This window comes from Amblyomma americanum, chromosome 1 (genome assembly GCF_052857255.1).
Source record: "Amblyomma americanum isolate KBUSLIRL-KWMA chromosome 1, ASM5285725v1, whole genome shotgun sequence".
Taxonomy (NCBI): Eukaryota; Metazoa; Arthropoda; class Arachnida; order Ixodida; family Ixodidae; genus Amblyomma; species Amblyomma americanum.
Genome location: NC_135497.1, coordinates 246958848 through 246974928, shown reverse-complemented (window position 1 = coordinate 246974928; position 16081 = coordinate 246958848). Strand labels below are relative to the sequence as shown.

The 16081-nt window shown below is 51.3% G+C and overlaps 1 protein-coding gene across 1 annotated transcript; it reads right to left on the bottom strand.

Moving 5' to 3' along the window:
- Nucleotides 1–2518: 2518 nt before the first annotated feature.
- LOC144116559 (uncharacterized) lies at nucleotides 2519–12969 on the bottom strand. Its single transcript, XM_077651210.1, has 3 exons — nucleotides 12924–12969; nucleotides 9076–9261; nucleotides 2519–2624 (listed from the first exon to the last, which is right to left on the bottom strand). Exons 1-3 carry the CDS (start codon nucleotides 12967–12969, stop codon nucleotides 2521–2523), a joined length of 336 nt encoding a protein of 111 aa, XP_077507336.1. The 3' UTR covers nucleotides 2519–2520.
- Nucleotides 12970–16081: the final 3112 nt, after the last annotated feature.

Below are 16081 nucleotides of genomic sequence, written 5' to 3'. Positions count from 1 at the left end.
TTAAACGCCGCACATGCCATACTGTGCCTCACTATCAGTGTTTGCTCAAACGAACGCAATTAGATTTTCAGGCAAAGTTAAATACGTCCATAAGCCCTCACTGTTGTCATTTCCTGCTTTATCGCACGAGTAATTCATGTGTGAGGGCCAGGAACAACATGCACAGAACAGCTTACCAAGACAAAAGTACGCATCTGGTGCCACCCACTCATTCTTTCAGTATATATACTAGTTGTCCAACTAATGTATTGGTGCACTCATTTTGCGTGATAATGCGAACTGTCTTTAGTCTCCTGCAAGACCACGTAAAAATGTGCGCGAAAATTCCGACAGTATCTATATATGCAAGGAATGTGAATGTAGATAGGGATGAAGTATGTGTTAATGTGTTCATAGAGAGAGAAAGAGAAGGGGGTACTCTCTCCGGCTCTTCCAGCAGATCTCCCTCACGTACACCCCATGCCTCTGGCATACATCACATTGTTTGTGAACTTGTGCTCTGTGAAAACAAAACGATTGTGTCCGTGAACTTCTTCTTCAACTCCCGGCCAGCTGCAGCGTGAGATAGTGGAAGCGCGGCATTCTTCCGTGGCGCCGCATCGTCGGTCCTCAAGGCACAAACCTTTGTCATGCGCTTGGCCTCCTTTCGCCAGTTTTCAATTCTTTTACTGTGGCAACTGCCTGAGTCTGGAGCGTCGGTGCCCCTCTCCCACCGCAGCTGTTAAGGCTGCTGTATTAAGGCGATAGCGTTAAGTCTCCCGTTGTGCAGAGAATCCGGCGTCGTCGGCGGCAGCGTTGTGAGTGATAAATAGGGTGGCGTAGGGCAGGCCAGGCAGCCACCTCTGGAGAAACAACCTAGGTTGGCTACCTAGGTCACGTGACCTTGCGGCGTCATCACAACCCACCGTATTGTGAGCAAACTAACCACCCTGGCAGGTGGCAGTTAAATTCATGGTGGACCGCGAGAGGTTGCTCGGGAAGAGCAACCTGGGTCGCACAAGACCCACCGGTGGCAGCACCTGCCATCGCAGGGTAGTGGCATCGCATAGCACCATGGTGCAAGGAGCGGTGTGAGGACTCCCAGGGACCTATGAATGCAAAGTTGAGAATGACCAATTTCACATATATGGGCATTAACCCAATAACGCGTTCGCGTCATATCCTTAAGGCGGAGCTTAAGTGCCACCTCCATTTTTTTTTTACAGCGGCGCATGTCATGGCCAACGTCATCGCCGCACGTGTGACCAGCTTGCTTGGGCAGAACTTTCGGCTCCTGACAGCATATTGCGGCAGTGTATTTACACGTGCAGAGGCAGCTTGCATCGTAAGGTTAAAGGCAGCGAAAAAATGCGTGAGGACACGCAGGGCTTCAGCGTCAAGTATCGGCACTGCGAATATGAGCCATACACTGGCAGGTCAAGGAAGGATCGGCGAGAGCCGATAAAACTGCCTTTAAAACAACGAAGGTCAGTTAAAGCCTGCCTTAATCGAAAAAGGTTATTTTGTCCCGTTTGTTAACTGCCGTCTGCGCGACGTACTAGAAACCATCGAACACTATTTTATTAACTCCAAAGATGCAATTTTGTTTCAAGCCATCCTGCAGTTCATTTAAAATTCCTGTAGCATGCAACAGCTGATGCAGCCTCATCGTGATCAAGAACCTTTTTACACTATTCTCCCCATTGGACGGGACATGAACCTGTGGAAGGCCCACATGTTGCAACGAGGGCTGAACATGTTCAATTGGTTTACCGAAAGCTCGTTTAATTCAAACAACGCTCCGTCATATGTATGACCCGCCGGCGACAGAGGAAAGGATAAAACATTTTAAAGCCGAGTAGAAGGCTGACGACGTGAACCGAGCCTTCGCTCCCAGTCTGGACACACGCTCAGCCATTGTGCTTCGCGGTCCGCTGACCGACGAAGGGAGGCTCGCTGCGAAGAACTCCGAGGTGGACGTCAGGCCCTGTGAGCGCTGGTGAGGTCAAGAAGGGGACATTTATTTTCGCGCGCTAAGTACTGCGCCACGGGAACCGAGGCGAGTCCAGCACTTGAACCAGCAGGGGCCAGAGAGTGCATTACCGTGCCATGGGTGCAGCGGCTCACGCGTGCCATTCTAACAGGCGGTGGTGGTAAGCGGAGAAGTCGGGGCTGTGAACTGGATAGGATCGAGTGCGTGCATTCTGAGGTCATACCTAAGTTGGCAGTGAAAGCAGTGAGGGTGGCTATAGGCAAGATAGGCTGGCAGGCGCGCAAGAGTAGCGGTTAAGTAAGGTTGTCTAGACACCCTATTAAAGGGGCTCTGAAACAGCTTCCAAGCAGAGCTCATAAACTTCCTCAATCATTGAGTTGTGTTGTCATGAACACCTGAACCAAGTAATACGTGTACACCCCTACTCGCCACAGAGAACCCACAATCACGCGCGAAAGATGGCGAGCCCTTCCCGGCGACTTTTTCATGCTCGCCCCTCCCTCCTCCGACAATTTGAGAGACGGCTATTGGTTACCTTCTTCCATGTGTCAGGGCGCTACCATGGCCGCAGCCAATAAGTCGCGTAGCTCCGGCGGATCAGAATGCTCCGCCCCCGGAAGTGGGGCCGGTGGAGAAGCGGCGACCTTCCAGCCTGCAAAAGTGAAGAGAGGAGAGGAAAAAGCACGAACAGGCTGAAATTCACATATTGACTACAGAAAGCTAGGCTTCTTTTTTTAATTGCGCAAACATGCGCTTCTGCATAAGATAGTTATATGTATATATGCAAGCCGGTGTCGGCTATGAATGCCAACAAGGCGCGGTATCGGGGCCCATGGGTCCAGGTGGAGTGTCCGGTGGTCGGCTGGGGTGGTAAAATGGCCAAGATCGCTGAGTCCATGGCTTATGTTGCCAAACGCCTTGTGAACGTCCATGGTTAGAAGCGTGCGGATTTTGCGAGATCTGCCTCCGAACAGCACCGTGCTTAATAGGTAGTCCAGTCCATCCTCTGTGCCCAAGTGAGGCCGAAAGCCAATCTGAGCCGGGTGGTACCATTTATACCGTTCCAGCAATGAGAGCCGCGTAGCTATCGTTCGTCCTAAGAGCCTACAAAGAGCGGACGTAAGCGCTATCGAGCGAGTTTGCTTAACCATGCTAGGATCCTTTCCGGACTTAGGTATCGGCACCACTTCAGCGTGTTTCCATGAAGTTGGGACGTCTCCGGATATCCAAATTGTGTTCAGGGCTTCAAGTAACCACTCCATTGCCGGGCCTTCGATATTAATTAAAACCCCATACGTAAGTCCATCCGGTCCGGGAAGTGTACACAGTTTCGTTTCATCTATAGCTGCAAGAAACTCGGCCATGATGAACTGGACTCCATACCTTCAATGTGTTCGGGCAGATGAACGGCGGTGGTGTTGGTCGAAAGCTGGAAATAAAGATCTGATGACCTCTGAAGCGAACTGAGTAGGCGGCTGTCTCGAAGCAAGACATGCTGAACTTGCGGAGTCTTTTGAACGCTTGCCGATTTCCCTGAGACGAAAGGTGCACCATATTTATTTATTTAATGTATTTATTTATTTACTCATACTGCGGCCACCCAGGGGCTATTGCAGGAGTGGGGATATATAATCCATGAAAAGAGTAAATATGTTCATAAATGCAAGAGTGCATACATAAAAAGTACAAACAAAATACAATATAATATTGTATACAATATAATATTGCGCCATACGGGAGATGCTAATGGCACAAAGAACAGGGCAATCTTCGGGGATGTCTTGCGTAGCCGGTTCCACGGGCGCTCGTGATAAACAGTCCGCGTCCTGGTGCTGCCGACCCGATTTATAGACGACCGTAACGTCGTACTCCTGTAAACGGAGGCTGCATCTGGCCAACCGGCCAGAAGGGTCTTGAATGCTGGCCAGCCAGCATAGCGAGTGATGATCGCTGACAACACGAAACGGTCGGCCGTAGATGTAAGGTCGAAACTTACTCAGAGCCCAGATGACGGCAAGGCACTCTTTTTCGGTCGTCGAATAGTTCCGTTCCAATCGAGAAAGTGTGCGGCTCGCGTAAGCGATTACTCGCTCTGCGCCGTCCTGCCACTGTACGAGGATCGCTCCGAGGCCGACATTGCTGGCGTCAGTGTGGACATCAGTCTCTGCATTCTCGTCAAAATGAGTTAGTATTGGTGGACTTTGAAGGCGGCAGCGGAGTTCCTCGAAGGCTGCGTCTTGGGCACTTCCCCATACGAAGGGTGTGTCATCTCGAGTCAAGGCAGTCAATGGCTCAGCTAGGCGAGAAAAATCTTTAACAAAGCGGCGGTAATACGAGCAGAGGCCCAAAAAACGTCGGAGGGCCTTCTTGTCGGTTGGGCGTGGGAAACTGGAGACGGCGGAAGTCTTGTCGGGGTCTGGAAGAACACCTTGTGCGCTGACAACATGTCCTAAGAAACGGAGCTCCTCGAAGGCGAAATAGCATTTCTCTGGCTTGATAGTTAGTTGTGCAGACTGAAGAGCTTGAAGGACAATGCGCAATCGCTGCAAGTTTGTTCGAAGCTAGACGAAAAGATGACCACGTCGTCCAGGTACACAAGGCACGTCTGCCACTTCAAACCAGCTAAAACAGTGTCCATCATGCGTTGAAATGTGGCCGGAGCGGAGCAAAGTCCAAACGGGAGCACCTTAAATTCGTACAGACCGTCGGGTGTCACGAAAGTCGTTTTCTCGCGGTCTCGCTCGTCCACCTCGGTCTGCCAATATCCGCTTTTCAGATCTAAGGAAGAGAAGAACCTGGCGTCCCGGAGTCGGTCAAGGGCATCATCGATCCTCGGGAGTGGGTATACGTCCTTTTGGTAACATTATTCAGTTTCCTGTAATCAACACAGAATCGCAACGTGTTGTCTTTCTTTTTCACCAGGACCACCGGCGACGCCCACGGACTTGTTGACGGCTGTATAACGTCGTCTGCAAGCATTTCATCGACTTGCGTCCTAATAGCTTCGCGCTCTTTAGGCGAAACGCGGTATGGACGCTGACAAACTGGTGGCTTGGCCGAATCGGTGACAATGCGATGCTTGGCTATACCGGCGTACGTCCGACCTTGGAGCTCGCCGCGAAGCAATCTTTAAAATCAAGTAGCAGCGACGACAGAAGGTTCTTCTGATGAGGTGACAACTCCGGGTTGATTTTAACCTTCTGAAGGGCGTTACTTGGTGCGGCATCGTCGTGAAGATTCACCTGTACGGGGCACAGATTCGGCAACCTATCCACGTCGTCGAGGAAGGCGACGGCCGTTCCCTTGGCGAGGTGCTGAATTTCGTTCGTGAAATTCGTCAGAAAAACTGTCGCACAGCCGTCATTCAGTTCAACAAGACCGCGCGCGATAGCCACACCCTTCTCGAGCAACAGCGAAGGGTGACTGTCCGCAATACCTTCGTAGTCGTGAAACGAGTCGTTCCTCACTAACACCAGCACACTGGACCGTGGTGGCAGCATTACGTCGTCTTCGACTATACGCAGAGCGTTGACTCCTGGGCCTTCTGTGTTACTGTGCGCCACGGCTTGCTTCGTCGAAAATGTGACTCGTGCCTCGTGTAGATCGATCACAGCACCGTTTGCCTGTAAAAAGTCGAGGCCCAGGATCAAATCTCTCGAATACTCGCTCAACACGACGAATTCACCCACGTAGACGAAACCGCGGATGCCGACTCGGGCTGTGCACCTTCCGGCCGGGCTAATGAGGTGACCTCCAGCCGTGCGAATGCTAGGGCCCAACCATGGTGTCAAAACTTTGCTCAATGGTGTCAGTTCCGTCAATCGTCACATGCAAATCAGAAGTAGCGCGTCGGATGCTGTCGCTACCCTGCCCCGGTGAGGAATCCGCGTATCGGTATATCGGCGGCGGAGGATCTTCAGTTTTCCCGACAGCAGCGGCCTTGCCTCCGGAGACCGCTGGAATTAGTTTTCCCGGCGTGGACTGGGAGAACGCCGCTCAGGGTAGCCGGCGTCTCGGCGAGGGCTTGGGGAACGGTAACGCAGCGGAGATGACGACATAGGATCGTGGCGACCGTATGTCCCAGGCCTCTGACGGGCCGACAGATGAGCTTCAATTTCGAATGGTCGTTCGCCATTCCGGGGGCAAGGGTCGTCGGGCGCGAAACCACGCAGACCCACTCGGCGGTACGGGCAGGCCCTGTAAAGATGTCCCGCCTCACCACAGTGGTAGCAAAGGGGCCGCCGGTCCGGTGCACGCCACACTTCACACTTCCGTGGCCGCTGATAAGCTGGTCGAGCAGGCACACGGGAAAGACCAGACTGCTGCGCTGCGTGAGTCGCGGTATTCACGTCGTAGCCTGGCGTTGGGGCCCGGCAGAGGACAGATGCATAGGTTGGTCTGACCTCAGTCTGTCTTGGGATCTCAGGCAGTTGTTGCCGCTGTGCTGCTAGGCGCACCTCGTCCCGGACGACTTCAGACAGCGATGTAACAGACGGTGCGCTGGGAGGCAGCTAGAGGGCTTGTAATTCCTCCCTGACGATCGACCTGATTAGGTCCCGTAAAACGGCCGCATCACTCCCTAGCGGCATCGAAGAAACAGCGGGACCAAGCGTGCTTACATCCCGATTGTATTGCCGGGCTCCTTGCAGGAGTGTCGTGTCCATGGTAGTCGCTTCCATGAGGAATTCGGCAACAGTACGCGGTGGACTGCGCACAAGACCGGCGAAAAGTTCCTGCTTGACCCCGCGCATGAGGTGGCGAAGCTTCGTCTCCTCCCCCATGGATGGGTCAGCACGATTGAAGAGGCGCGTCATGTCCTCTACATACATGCGGACGCTTTCGTTAGTCCGCTGGTTACGGGAGCGAAGCGCAGCTTCAGCTTTCTCCCGGCGGTCTGCGTTGGGGAATGTAGCTATGAGATTTTGGCGAAATGTCTCCCAGGTGGACAGGTTGCTCTCGTGGTTCTCGTACCATGTCCTAGCGGAGTCCTCGAGCGCAAAATACACATTATGGAGCTTACGGTCGTCGCTCCAACCGTTGTAGCGGGCGACCCGCTCGAAGGTGTCCAGCCAGTCTTCCGCATCTTCGTACACGTCGCCGTGAAAAGATGGCGGTGTTCGCGGCGTGTGGTAGAGGATGGGTGCCGGGAACCTACTGTTTGTGGCCATTTCCGGTGGGACCGTCGGTCGAGGCTGCGTCTTCCTCGTCGGGTTGTCAAGAGGCCCGAACTCAGGTGTCTCACCGCGGAGGCGGCGGCTTGGGCGCTGATGGACCGGTGTGAGTGCCGTCTTTATCTCTTAGGCAGGGAGTTCCAGCACACGATGGCACGTGGGAAGAAACTGAATTTGTACGTGTCCACCCGTGCGTAAAGTGGAGAAATGTTTAAACAGTGGTGGCGCCTAGTAGATAATGCAGTAGAAAAGGTAACATGGGTGTTCGCTGTCATAAGGCGTGGTGAGTAAATGATCGTGTAAATATATTTGAGACCCTTGATGTACCGGCGTGTTGAAAGCGGAGTTGAGACAATGCGCTAAGATTAGACGAGGGCGAAAATTCTCCTTCATAGCGACAATAGATAAAACGAATTACCTTCTTCTGGACAGATTCCATTTTATCGCAGTATACTTGCTGATACGGATTCCAGACAACTGAGCCGTATTCGGTAAGCCGTCGGATTAGCGTTTTGTCAGCTAGAAGCTTTGTATGACGTGCTGCTGCACGTAAAGTGCGTCGCAGATACCCGAGTCTCTGAACTGCTTTACTGCATGCTAGATTGATATGCTTCAACCAAGACATGTTGGCCGTGAAAAACAGTCCGAGGTATTCATATTCGATTACTTTATTTAAGAACACGCCATTAAACGAATATGTGAAAAGAGAAGGAAACGATTTGCTATAAGACATGGAGATCGTTTTAGTGAAGTTAATTTTAATCTCAAACGTGTCGCACCACTGATAGAAGCTAGCAAAATAATTACTTCAAAAGGCGTGATCCTGAGTGGAGGTGATGGGGTGGCACAGCATGCAATCGTCTGCACATTAGCGAATTTTAGTACATATGCCAGAAGGGAGATCATTAATGTACAGAAGGAAAAGAAGTGGCCCTAAAACTGACCCTTGAGGAACACCTGACGAGACATCCACTGTAGAAGAGGTACCCGAGTTGAAGGATACGTACTGCGAACGAAAAGAAAGGAAACTGGCAATCCAGTTGACAACGCTCGGATTGTTCCGTATGGTGTTGAGATTTTGTAGGAGTTTTGAGTGAGGAACTGTGTCAAATGCTTTTGATAGGTCAACGAATATAGCCTCAATCTGATTACCGAGATCAAGAGAATGAGTGACATCGTGAGTGAACTCATTTGATTGCGAAATGGCGCTGTAGCCACGGCGAAAGCAGTGCTGAAAATCACTCAGAATGTTGTTAGCTTCAAGGAACTCCATGATATGTTTGAAAGTGATGTGCTCTAGAAGCTTGAAACAATGCGATGTGAGCGAGATTGGTCTATAATTTGATAATTATTGCGCATTGCCCGATTTATGCAAAGGAACAGCTTTCGCGAGCTTCCACGAGGTCGGAACAGTGGCGCTGGATAACGACTTCTGAAATATGATAGTGAGGTATCTGCTCGTTTATTCCGCATAGCGTGCAAGGAATAAGTCGTTGATGTCGTCAGGCACAGGACATTCAAAATGAGGTTTAGAAATGAGGTTTATATGCAGTCGTTGACGATGAGCCAAGAAACGCGCGCCAGTCTTGCCATCGCTAGCGAGAAAGGCGCTTTTCATGACGGCGTGCCGCAGCTGTTAAACGCTGCAATGTGCTTCGGCGTTGCAGCGAAGATGGGTCTCTAGTGATCGCCAGCTCTGCCCGACTACGGCCTGCCTGTCAAGGATCTCTCCGGAGAACACTCAGACCGAAAGGATGGACTAGGCGACGGGTGTACCCACACAAACGCACATTTAATACACCCTACGTGGCACGCACACTAGAACACAAAACTAACACAAAACACAAAGACTATAAATATACACGACCCGGACACACTGCTACTAGCGTCTACTACTATGTTCTACTATTAGCGGTCGGCGTTCGTGCTCACGGTTGGTTCGGTGTGACTGCGGCGTTGTATGGTTCCAGTAGGCGGCGTCGAGGCGGCGTTCGCCGTGCTTGGACTGGTGTCGCTGGCTGCCTCGTACAAGCTCCCGGTAGAGTGTACTAGAATGTTTTGAGTGGCGCGACCAGCCGCCGCGGAGAGGGCCGGTGAGCGTGGAAGTTGGCGGTGGCGCTGCAGTCAACCGCACTTGAATGCGTCTTCGCTGTCAGCCTGCCGTTTGCTGCCGCGCACGGAAGTCGCTGCGTAATGCCCGCGTGATGTTCAAATTAATGCATCGTTCCTCTTTAGTAAAATTAATTATGCAAATGCTCTATGACCTCACGCACCCCATAAAAAACTCCAAAACAATGCATAGCAGTAAGTGAAATTTACACAGGAGCTCCCTCCCCCGTGTACATCCACGATCTTGTTTAGTTTGCACGAGGCTCCGACACGGAATTCCGTAAGAGCCTATAGCGGAATGCAGTGACTGCGATGTTGTTGTGTTAATGATATGGCACACACCCACGACGGGGAATAAGCCAGGGTTGGGCGAGGAGCGTGCCGCGGTTACATGAAACACTTTCGTTGTCGTCGTTTAAAGCACGTAGTTTTTTAGAAGGGCGAGCTAGTGGACTTACTCGCAGCATCAGTGCAAGTAGAGCCTTTGTAAAAAATTTAGAGCCGACGGAGTTCACTTCCGAGCCACACTGCATAGCTCGTAATTAATGCATTTCCAGCGTTCCATATCTCCGGAAGGTAAGATTTTTGTCTCGTTACCTCCAATGGGCTGAACGCCCAAATGTGCTACAGGAGCCCCACTATACACCCTAGAAGCAAACCCCGTGAGCTCTGAGCTCTTGACAAAGGCTGTACCAAGTAAAAGTGCAGTTCAATTTCATGTATCTAAATCCAACTTTCCAGGAACTTGAAAGAAGCGCCAAAAATTGTTCCGGAACTCTTTGTGCACGGCGACCCAGTCTTACGGCAACAGTAGCCGCACCCCACCCCTCCCCCCACTTAGAAAAAAAAATACACGAATATGCATGACACAACTAATTTTATTTACATATACTGTGCCCCACTCAGTCCTCAACAAAATCTTCCATCTCAATTTGCTACACACGGTTAAACTTTATAAATGCTGCTGTGCTTTCCTTCGGGCGAAGTCACAAGACATGTTGAGACCTTTGACAAAAAAAAATGTATTCTGGTTACAAGATAAAACCGTCACATTTGAGGCGAGCTCCTTGAAGTGCTGATCGCATTCAATACGGTTCATGCCCGTCGTGTTCAGAAGAGCAAGCACAATCATGATGCTGTCGTGATGCAGTTCTCCATAGCTAAAACAACCTGTGAAAACGTCCTCAAGCTGACTCATGAACTTGAACAGGCTCAGTGCGGGGTTGAGCAAGCCACCAAAATCGCATGCTTTTGTAAATGTGGCAGCATTCAAATTTTTGCCACCGGGAGCTGGTAAAAGAAGCTGATCCATGCACACACGACATTTTGTTTTCAAGATACACCTTCTTTCAACACACCCCGCAATGTAGTAAGTGAGCCTTGGGTCACTCCTCTGATTGTTATAAGAATTTTCTGTCATAGCTTCTTTGTTGTTAAGAGCTCTTTCTGCTTCATCAAGATTACCCGTGTGGATCAGCATATCAAGAAGTTTCTGCTGCTTGTGAGAACCTGCCGCCGGGTCCTTGCATGATAGAAGCGAGCTAACCACGACCCCAGGAACATTTGACACAGCCAGGCTCTTTACCGGATTGTAATAATTGAGGAACTTGAAGTTATTAGGAATTGCTGTGGGCTTGGGTGGGCCAGTTCGAGCATATCCCGTCTTGCACCCTGGCGCGTAGCAGTGATTAAGCCGTCGCTTGGCAGGCATCACAGGCGAAGAGCAGGCCAGCAGAGATTTCTCGATAGCAAGAACTTCCAGAAGAAAGCACGACGACCGTTCCCAGCAAGCAAGGCTCTTCAAGTGCGGGCGACGACAGCGCCGCCGCAACTTTCTACACAAGCGGGGCCGCGGCTAACAATAGAACCGGTCTCCGCTCCTTCCACTCAAAACATTCTAGTACACTCTACTCCCGGTCCAAGCGCCCGTGGAGGTGATGCCGGTGTTGTTGGCGTTGGGGCACCACCCGGATGGGTTGCAACAGCGCTGGAGACAGCCCTGGCCGTAGCAGGTGGTAGCGTCCTCTGTTGACTCCCCGGAACGGGCTCAGGCACGGCAGGAAGTCCACGAAGCGGAGTCGTAGAACGCGAGCTCACCGGAGCAGTAGCCGGCGTCGCTCTCTTCCAGCCAAAGTGTCCCTGACCCGCCGGAGCCTCCGCTTCTCTGCTGTTCTCCCCCGTGCCTCGCTCTCGCTCGCCCTTTTATAGCCTCGGTGTTAGTCCACGTAAGCCTTGTCGTCGTCTTCTTCTCTTCTCCACCAATCATCTCTCTCCATGTCATCGTATGCTTCTCCACCAATCATCTCTCTCCACCTCAACGAATGCTTCTTCTTCCTCTTCTTTATTCTTCGGTTAATTCGCGTCGTCTTCTTCGCACCTTCTTCCTTTAAATTTTAATTTAGGCTCCTTAATATATGTGGCACTGCCCAGAGTCGAAGAAGGTGCAGATCTGGACTAGGCCGTCTTTCCTCCAGCCAACTTGAACAGAGTGGCATTTTGAAGCGCTGCACACAACGCTTTCTGCAGATCCGATGGCGCTGACAGCAGAAAATCATTGAGTGCACTCTTGTACAAGTCCCACTCTGTGACATGGCAACAACGCTTACGGCTACGCTGTGAATCAGGATCCAACCCGATAAGCAGTGGATGGTGATCGCTGCCCCAACAGTCTATCTCTCGGACCCATGATGCAGGGTGTGCACCAAACCACCATGTTAGGTCTGGAGATGAAGGATGAGACTGGTGGTGATCCGACCGGCGGGTTGCGATGCCTGAGAAATTGAGAAGCACAAACTCTGCCTCATTAAATGTGTCCAGTACTGCATCTCCCCGCACACTAGTGCAGGGATAACCCCGTCTGATGAGGGGCATTGAAATCACCGCCAACTAAAATAGGGCGTCCCGGGCTTGCGCCGCGAAGGTGAGCTTTCCATCCTAACTGTAGGCGAGGAGCTCTGCCACTGTAGGGACGTACGAGAGGCGTTCAATTAAGATTTCCCCTGACTCACTTCTATTTATTGCAGTATGCTGAAACGGCGCATGTGTAATGACTTAAGTCACTATAGGTCACGTGCCAACGAGCAACTTTTAACTATTAACGGTCTTTTTTTTACAGGTGCTGAAGTGGTGTGAGGTGTGATAATGAATGCAGTGGAATACAGAGCAGTCATCAAGTTCCCGTACTTGAAAGGCCGCACTCCAAGGGAGACGTTCAATGAGACAAAAGAGGGGGAGGATTCCCCATCCTATGATGTAGTGAAGAACTGGCATCGTCAATTCAAATGTGGTCGGACTTCGGTGGAAACCGCTCCGATTGACCCCATTCCGCTATCGATGAACACACCATCCAGCAAGTGGAGGCCGCCATTTTGAAAAATCGCCACTATCCGTTCGAGACCTAGCCCAAAATGTCAAGATTAGTGTGGGGTCCGTGGAAAAAATCATTCAGGACCATCTTTATATACGTAAGGCATCCGCTCGCTGGGTTCCCCGGCTGCTCACACCTTTCCAAAAGGAGGAACGAGTCGATTGCTCCCAGGCTCCTTTGAACATGTGCCATGGAAACCAGGAGAACTTTTTCAACAGACTGATTAAACAGGATGAAAGCTGGGTCTAGCACTATGATCCGGAGTCTAAAGTCCAGTCGATGCAATGGAAGCACTTGGACTCACCGCCTCCAAAGCAGGCACACACCCAGCTCTCGGTGGGCAAGGTCATGCTGACAACCTTTTGGGACCAGCACGGAGTGGTCTTGATGGATTTACTAGCAAAGGGTGCCACGATTATTGGGCATACTATGCTTCACTGCTGCGGAAATTGTGGGAGGCCATCAAAAGCGAGACGCGGCATGGTCACCAAAGGTGTCCGCCTTCTGCAACACAATGCCCCAGTTCAAAACTCACATGTTGCCCAGATGGAAGCGCGCTGCTGCGGCTTTGAAATTCTACCGCATCCCCCTTATTCACCCGACATCGCACCATCGAACTTCCACCTCTATTCAACAATGAAGTCATATTTGAAGGGCAAGCATTTTCCAGATGATCACTCTGATTTGTGAAGTCACAACATGGCTTTCGGAGCAACCTGTCGACTTCTCCAAGCGAGGTGTTTACAGCTGCATAAAAAGATGAAAGAAGTGTGTGTCCCTGGGTGGCAGCTATGTTGAGAAGGACTAATAAATCTGCAAAGTTTTGTTGCTCTCCGGCCAAAGGAAGTGGGTAAGGGAAAATATTTATTGAACGCCCCTCGTATGTAGCACGACACAAGGATCACGTCAGTGCGGGGAAAGCGAACCAGCAGAACCACAACCTCTTGCCAGTTGTTTCACAAAGACGCCAGTAGAACTTCAGTCTGAGGGTAACAAGTGGCTACGTAGAAGGCGGCCTTTCCATGTGTTCTGTAGGCAGTGCTGGAACGGCTGTCTGGGAGAGTTGGGGGCAGGAGTAGGCAGTAAAGCGAGAAAGCGCGGGCAGAGCATGTCTCTAGTAGAAGTAACGCCCACGGAGGACGTTTACCTAGGCACATTCGATGACGGATTTCGCCTGCCTTGTTCTGGAAACCACGGCAGTTCCATTGTAGCACATATCGCTGGGTGTTGAATGTTGAATCCACATTTAAAGAACAGAAGGAAGTTTAGCTATCAACACATTTGTCAGTTGTTGCAGTTGTCGCGCCACGAAGTGGAGTAGCTCTACAGAAGTCAACTGAGCAGGCTGTGGTGTTGTACAGGAGCAAGTGATGTGTGCGCATTTGACTGCGTCACGGGAGATGATCGAGTATATGGAGAATGGACTCTTGGCGAGAAAAAGCTATTTCTCGGGAGAGTCTTCGTATCCCCTCCGCCAGAAGCCGCAGATCGGCAATGTGATCTGGAGGTTGCTCTTCAAGAGCTGATGTTTCGGGTGATTTAGCACGAGGTGTTTCGCCTCTCTTCAATGCTTGACTGTCCGTTTGAGTGGCGGTAAGCCCTTCATCAACGTCATGTTCTGCGGTGGTGTCATCTTCGCTAAGCGTCAGTGGTGCAAAGCGGTTCGATGCAGGCAAGACATCATTTGACAACTCCGGCATTTGATTCCGGCGAGCACCCTTGTAACCTTTACGGCGTTTCTCTATGGCGCGGCGCTTCACTGGGCAGTCTTTGGAAGTTATGTCGTGATCGTCCTTGCCGCAAAGGCCGCAGTGATGTTGCTCAGAATTAGAAGCCCCCTTTGAGGTGTACGCGGGGTACGGGCAAGACGCTTTCATATGCCCTGGCCGAAAGCAACGATAACAGTAAACGACTATAGGTTTGTAGTGGCTATGTTGCAAGGTGACCCCATGAAATGAGATGCGATTCGGAGCTGACAGAGGACCCTGCAGAGTGACAAGACACGTACTTCCCCTGCCCATGTAGCGAGCTTCCACCACCTTATGTGTGGAACAATCCAAAGAAGAAACAAGTTCCTTGGGTGCAACGTCTGGATCTACACCCGATACGACATAGCGCCGAAGGTCTGAACCTGATGACAGGTAAGCTTGAACAGTCACGGTGGTCGAGGCTGAGGCAGGTAAAGTCTGCAGTTCGCGGAGGCGGTCGACGTCGGATAATGAGCGCACCCAAACGGTCACGGTGTTGGTGCGGCGGTGAAGTGCGAAGCCTTGAAATCCGTGTTCTCCAAGGCACTTGACGAAGGCCGGTTGAAGGAGACGGTGTGACAAAGTTGACATATCGAAGCATTCGCGCGGCTTAACCACCACCTTGTATAGCGGCGATGCGTCAGGTTGAGACGACGGGCGGCCTCTCTTCTGAGCGGTTCCTTGGAGGGATGCTTCAGACTGGCATGTCGATTCGGCAGCACATTTGGTAGGAGACGCAGAGCCAGGAGGACGACACTGTTCCATCGCAGGCGTAGCTCGCTGCAGCTGCGGGGCCCCCTGAGCTCGAAGGAGGTCGCCGACTATGGGTGAGACGAGTCCGCGATCAGATGGCGGTAGACCACCGTACGCAGCAAAGCTGCGGCTATGGCCTTGCAGTAAATCGCTGGCCAAATGGTCAAAATTGATGGAGCACACTGGAAACACGTCCGGTTAGCCCTAGTCCGATCGAGGCTGTACTTCATCTTCTACCAAGCGTATTGAAAAAAATTCTTGTTGGACAATATTCGTGAAACGGCGTGCTTTAACATGACATACCGCAACGTTGTTAAACCCCCTTAAATTTGTGGGTAGTAGGAATGGTGAGCGTCTGAGATTAACGGGAAAGACGCATCGTCCTTATTTGCTAGGAGGATTGAGGGAGATAGAAAGAAGGTAATGTTGGAGCAGAGGATGCGCAAGACAGACTAACGCTCTATGCAGGCGGCTTTGCGAGATTCAACTGGGAGGAATTCCTATTTATTTACGGATAAATAGGAATTATTTACGAAATTATTTACGAAGTAAATAAATAAATTTAAATGATGGTGTGAAATGGCGGCGCGTTGTTGCAACTAGCGTCCGAACGTACGTCTCCCGAGTCACGTGAGTGAGTGAAGGCATGTCTATTTATTGAAGGTGGCTCTTAGACCTAAAGGAAGAAGGAAGATTGGAAGGCGGTGTAAGAGGCCGACTGCCTGGCGAAAGCCCCGGAAGAATGGGGGGGGGGGGGCGTGTAAGGGGGGCGGTAACCCCCCCCCCCCCTTAAAAAAAAAGTTCCGGAGTCTTTGCTAACACCGCCCTTGACAGTTAGACGGCACGCCCGGTGGCCCAATGCAGGTCTCGTATGCTGGCACCAGAGTACAGTCGAGGTGGCGCTCCCAGATAAATGGGATGTGGTGGACCTCTCAGCGAGACTAGTCGGGTCATCAGGATG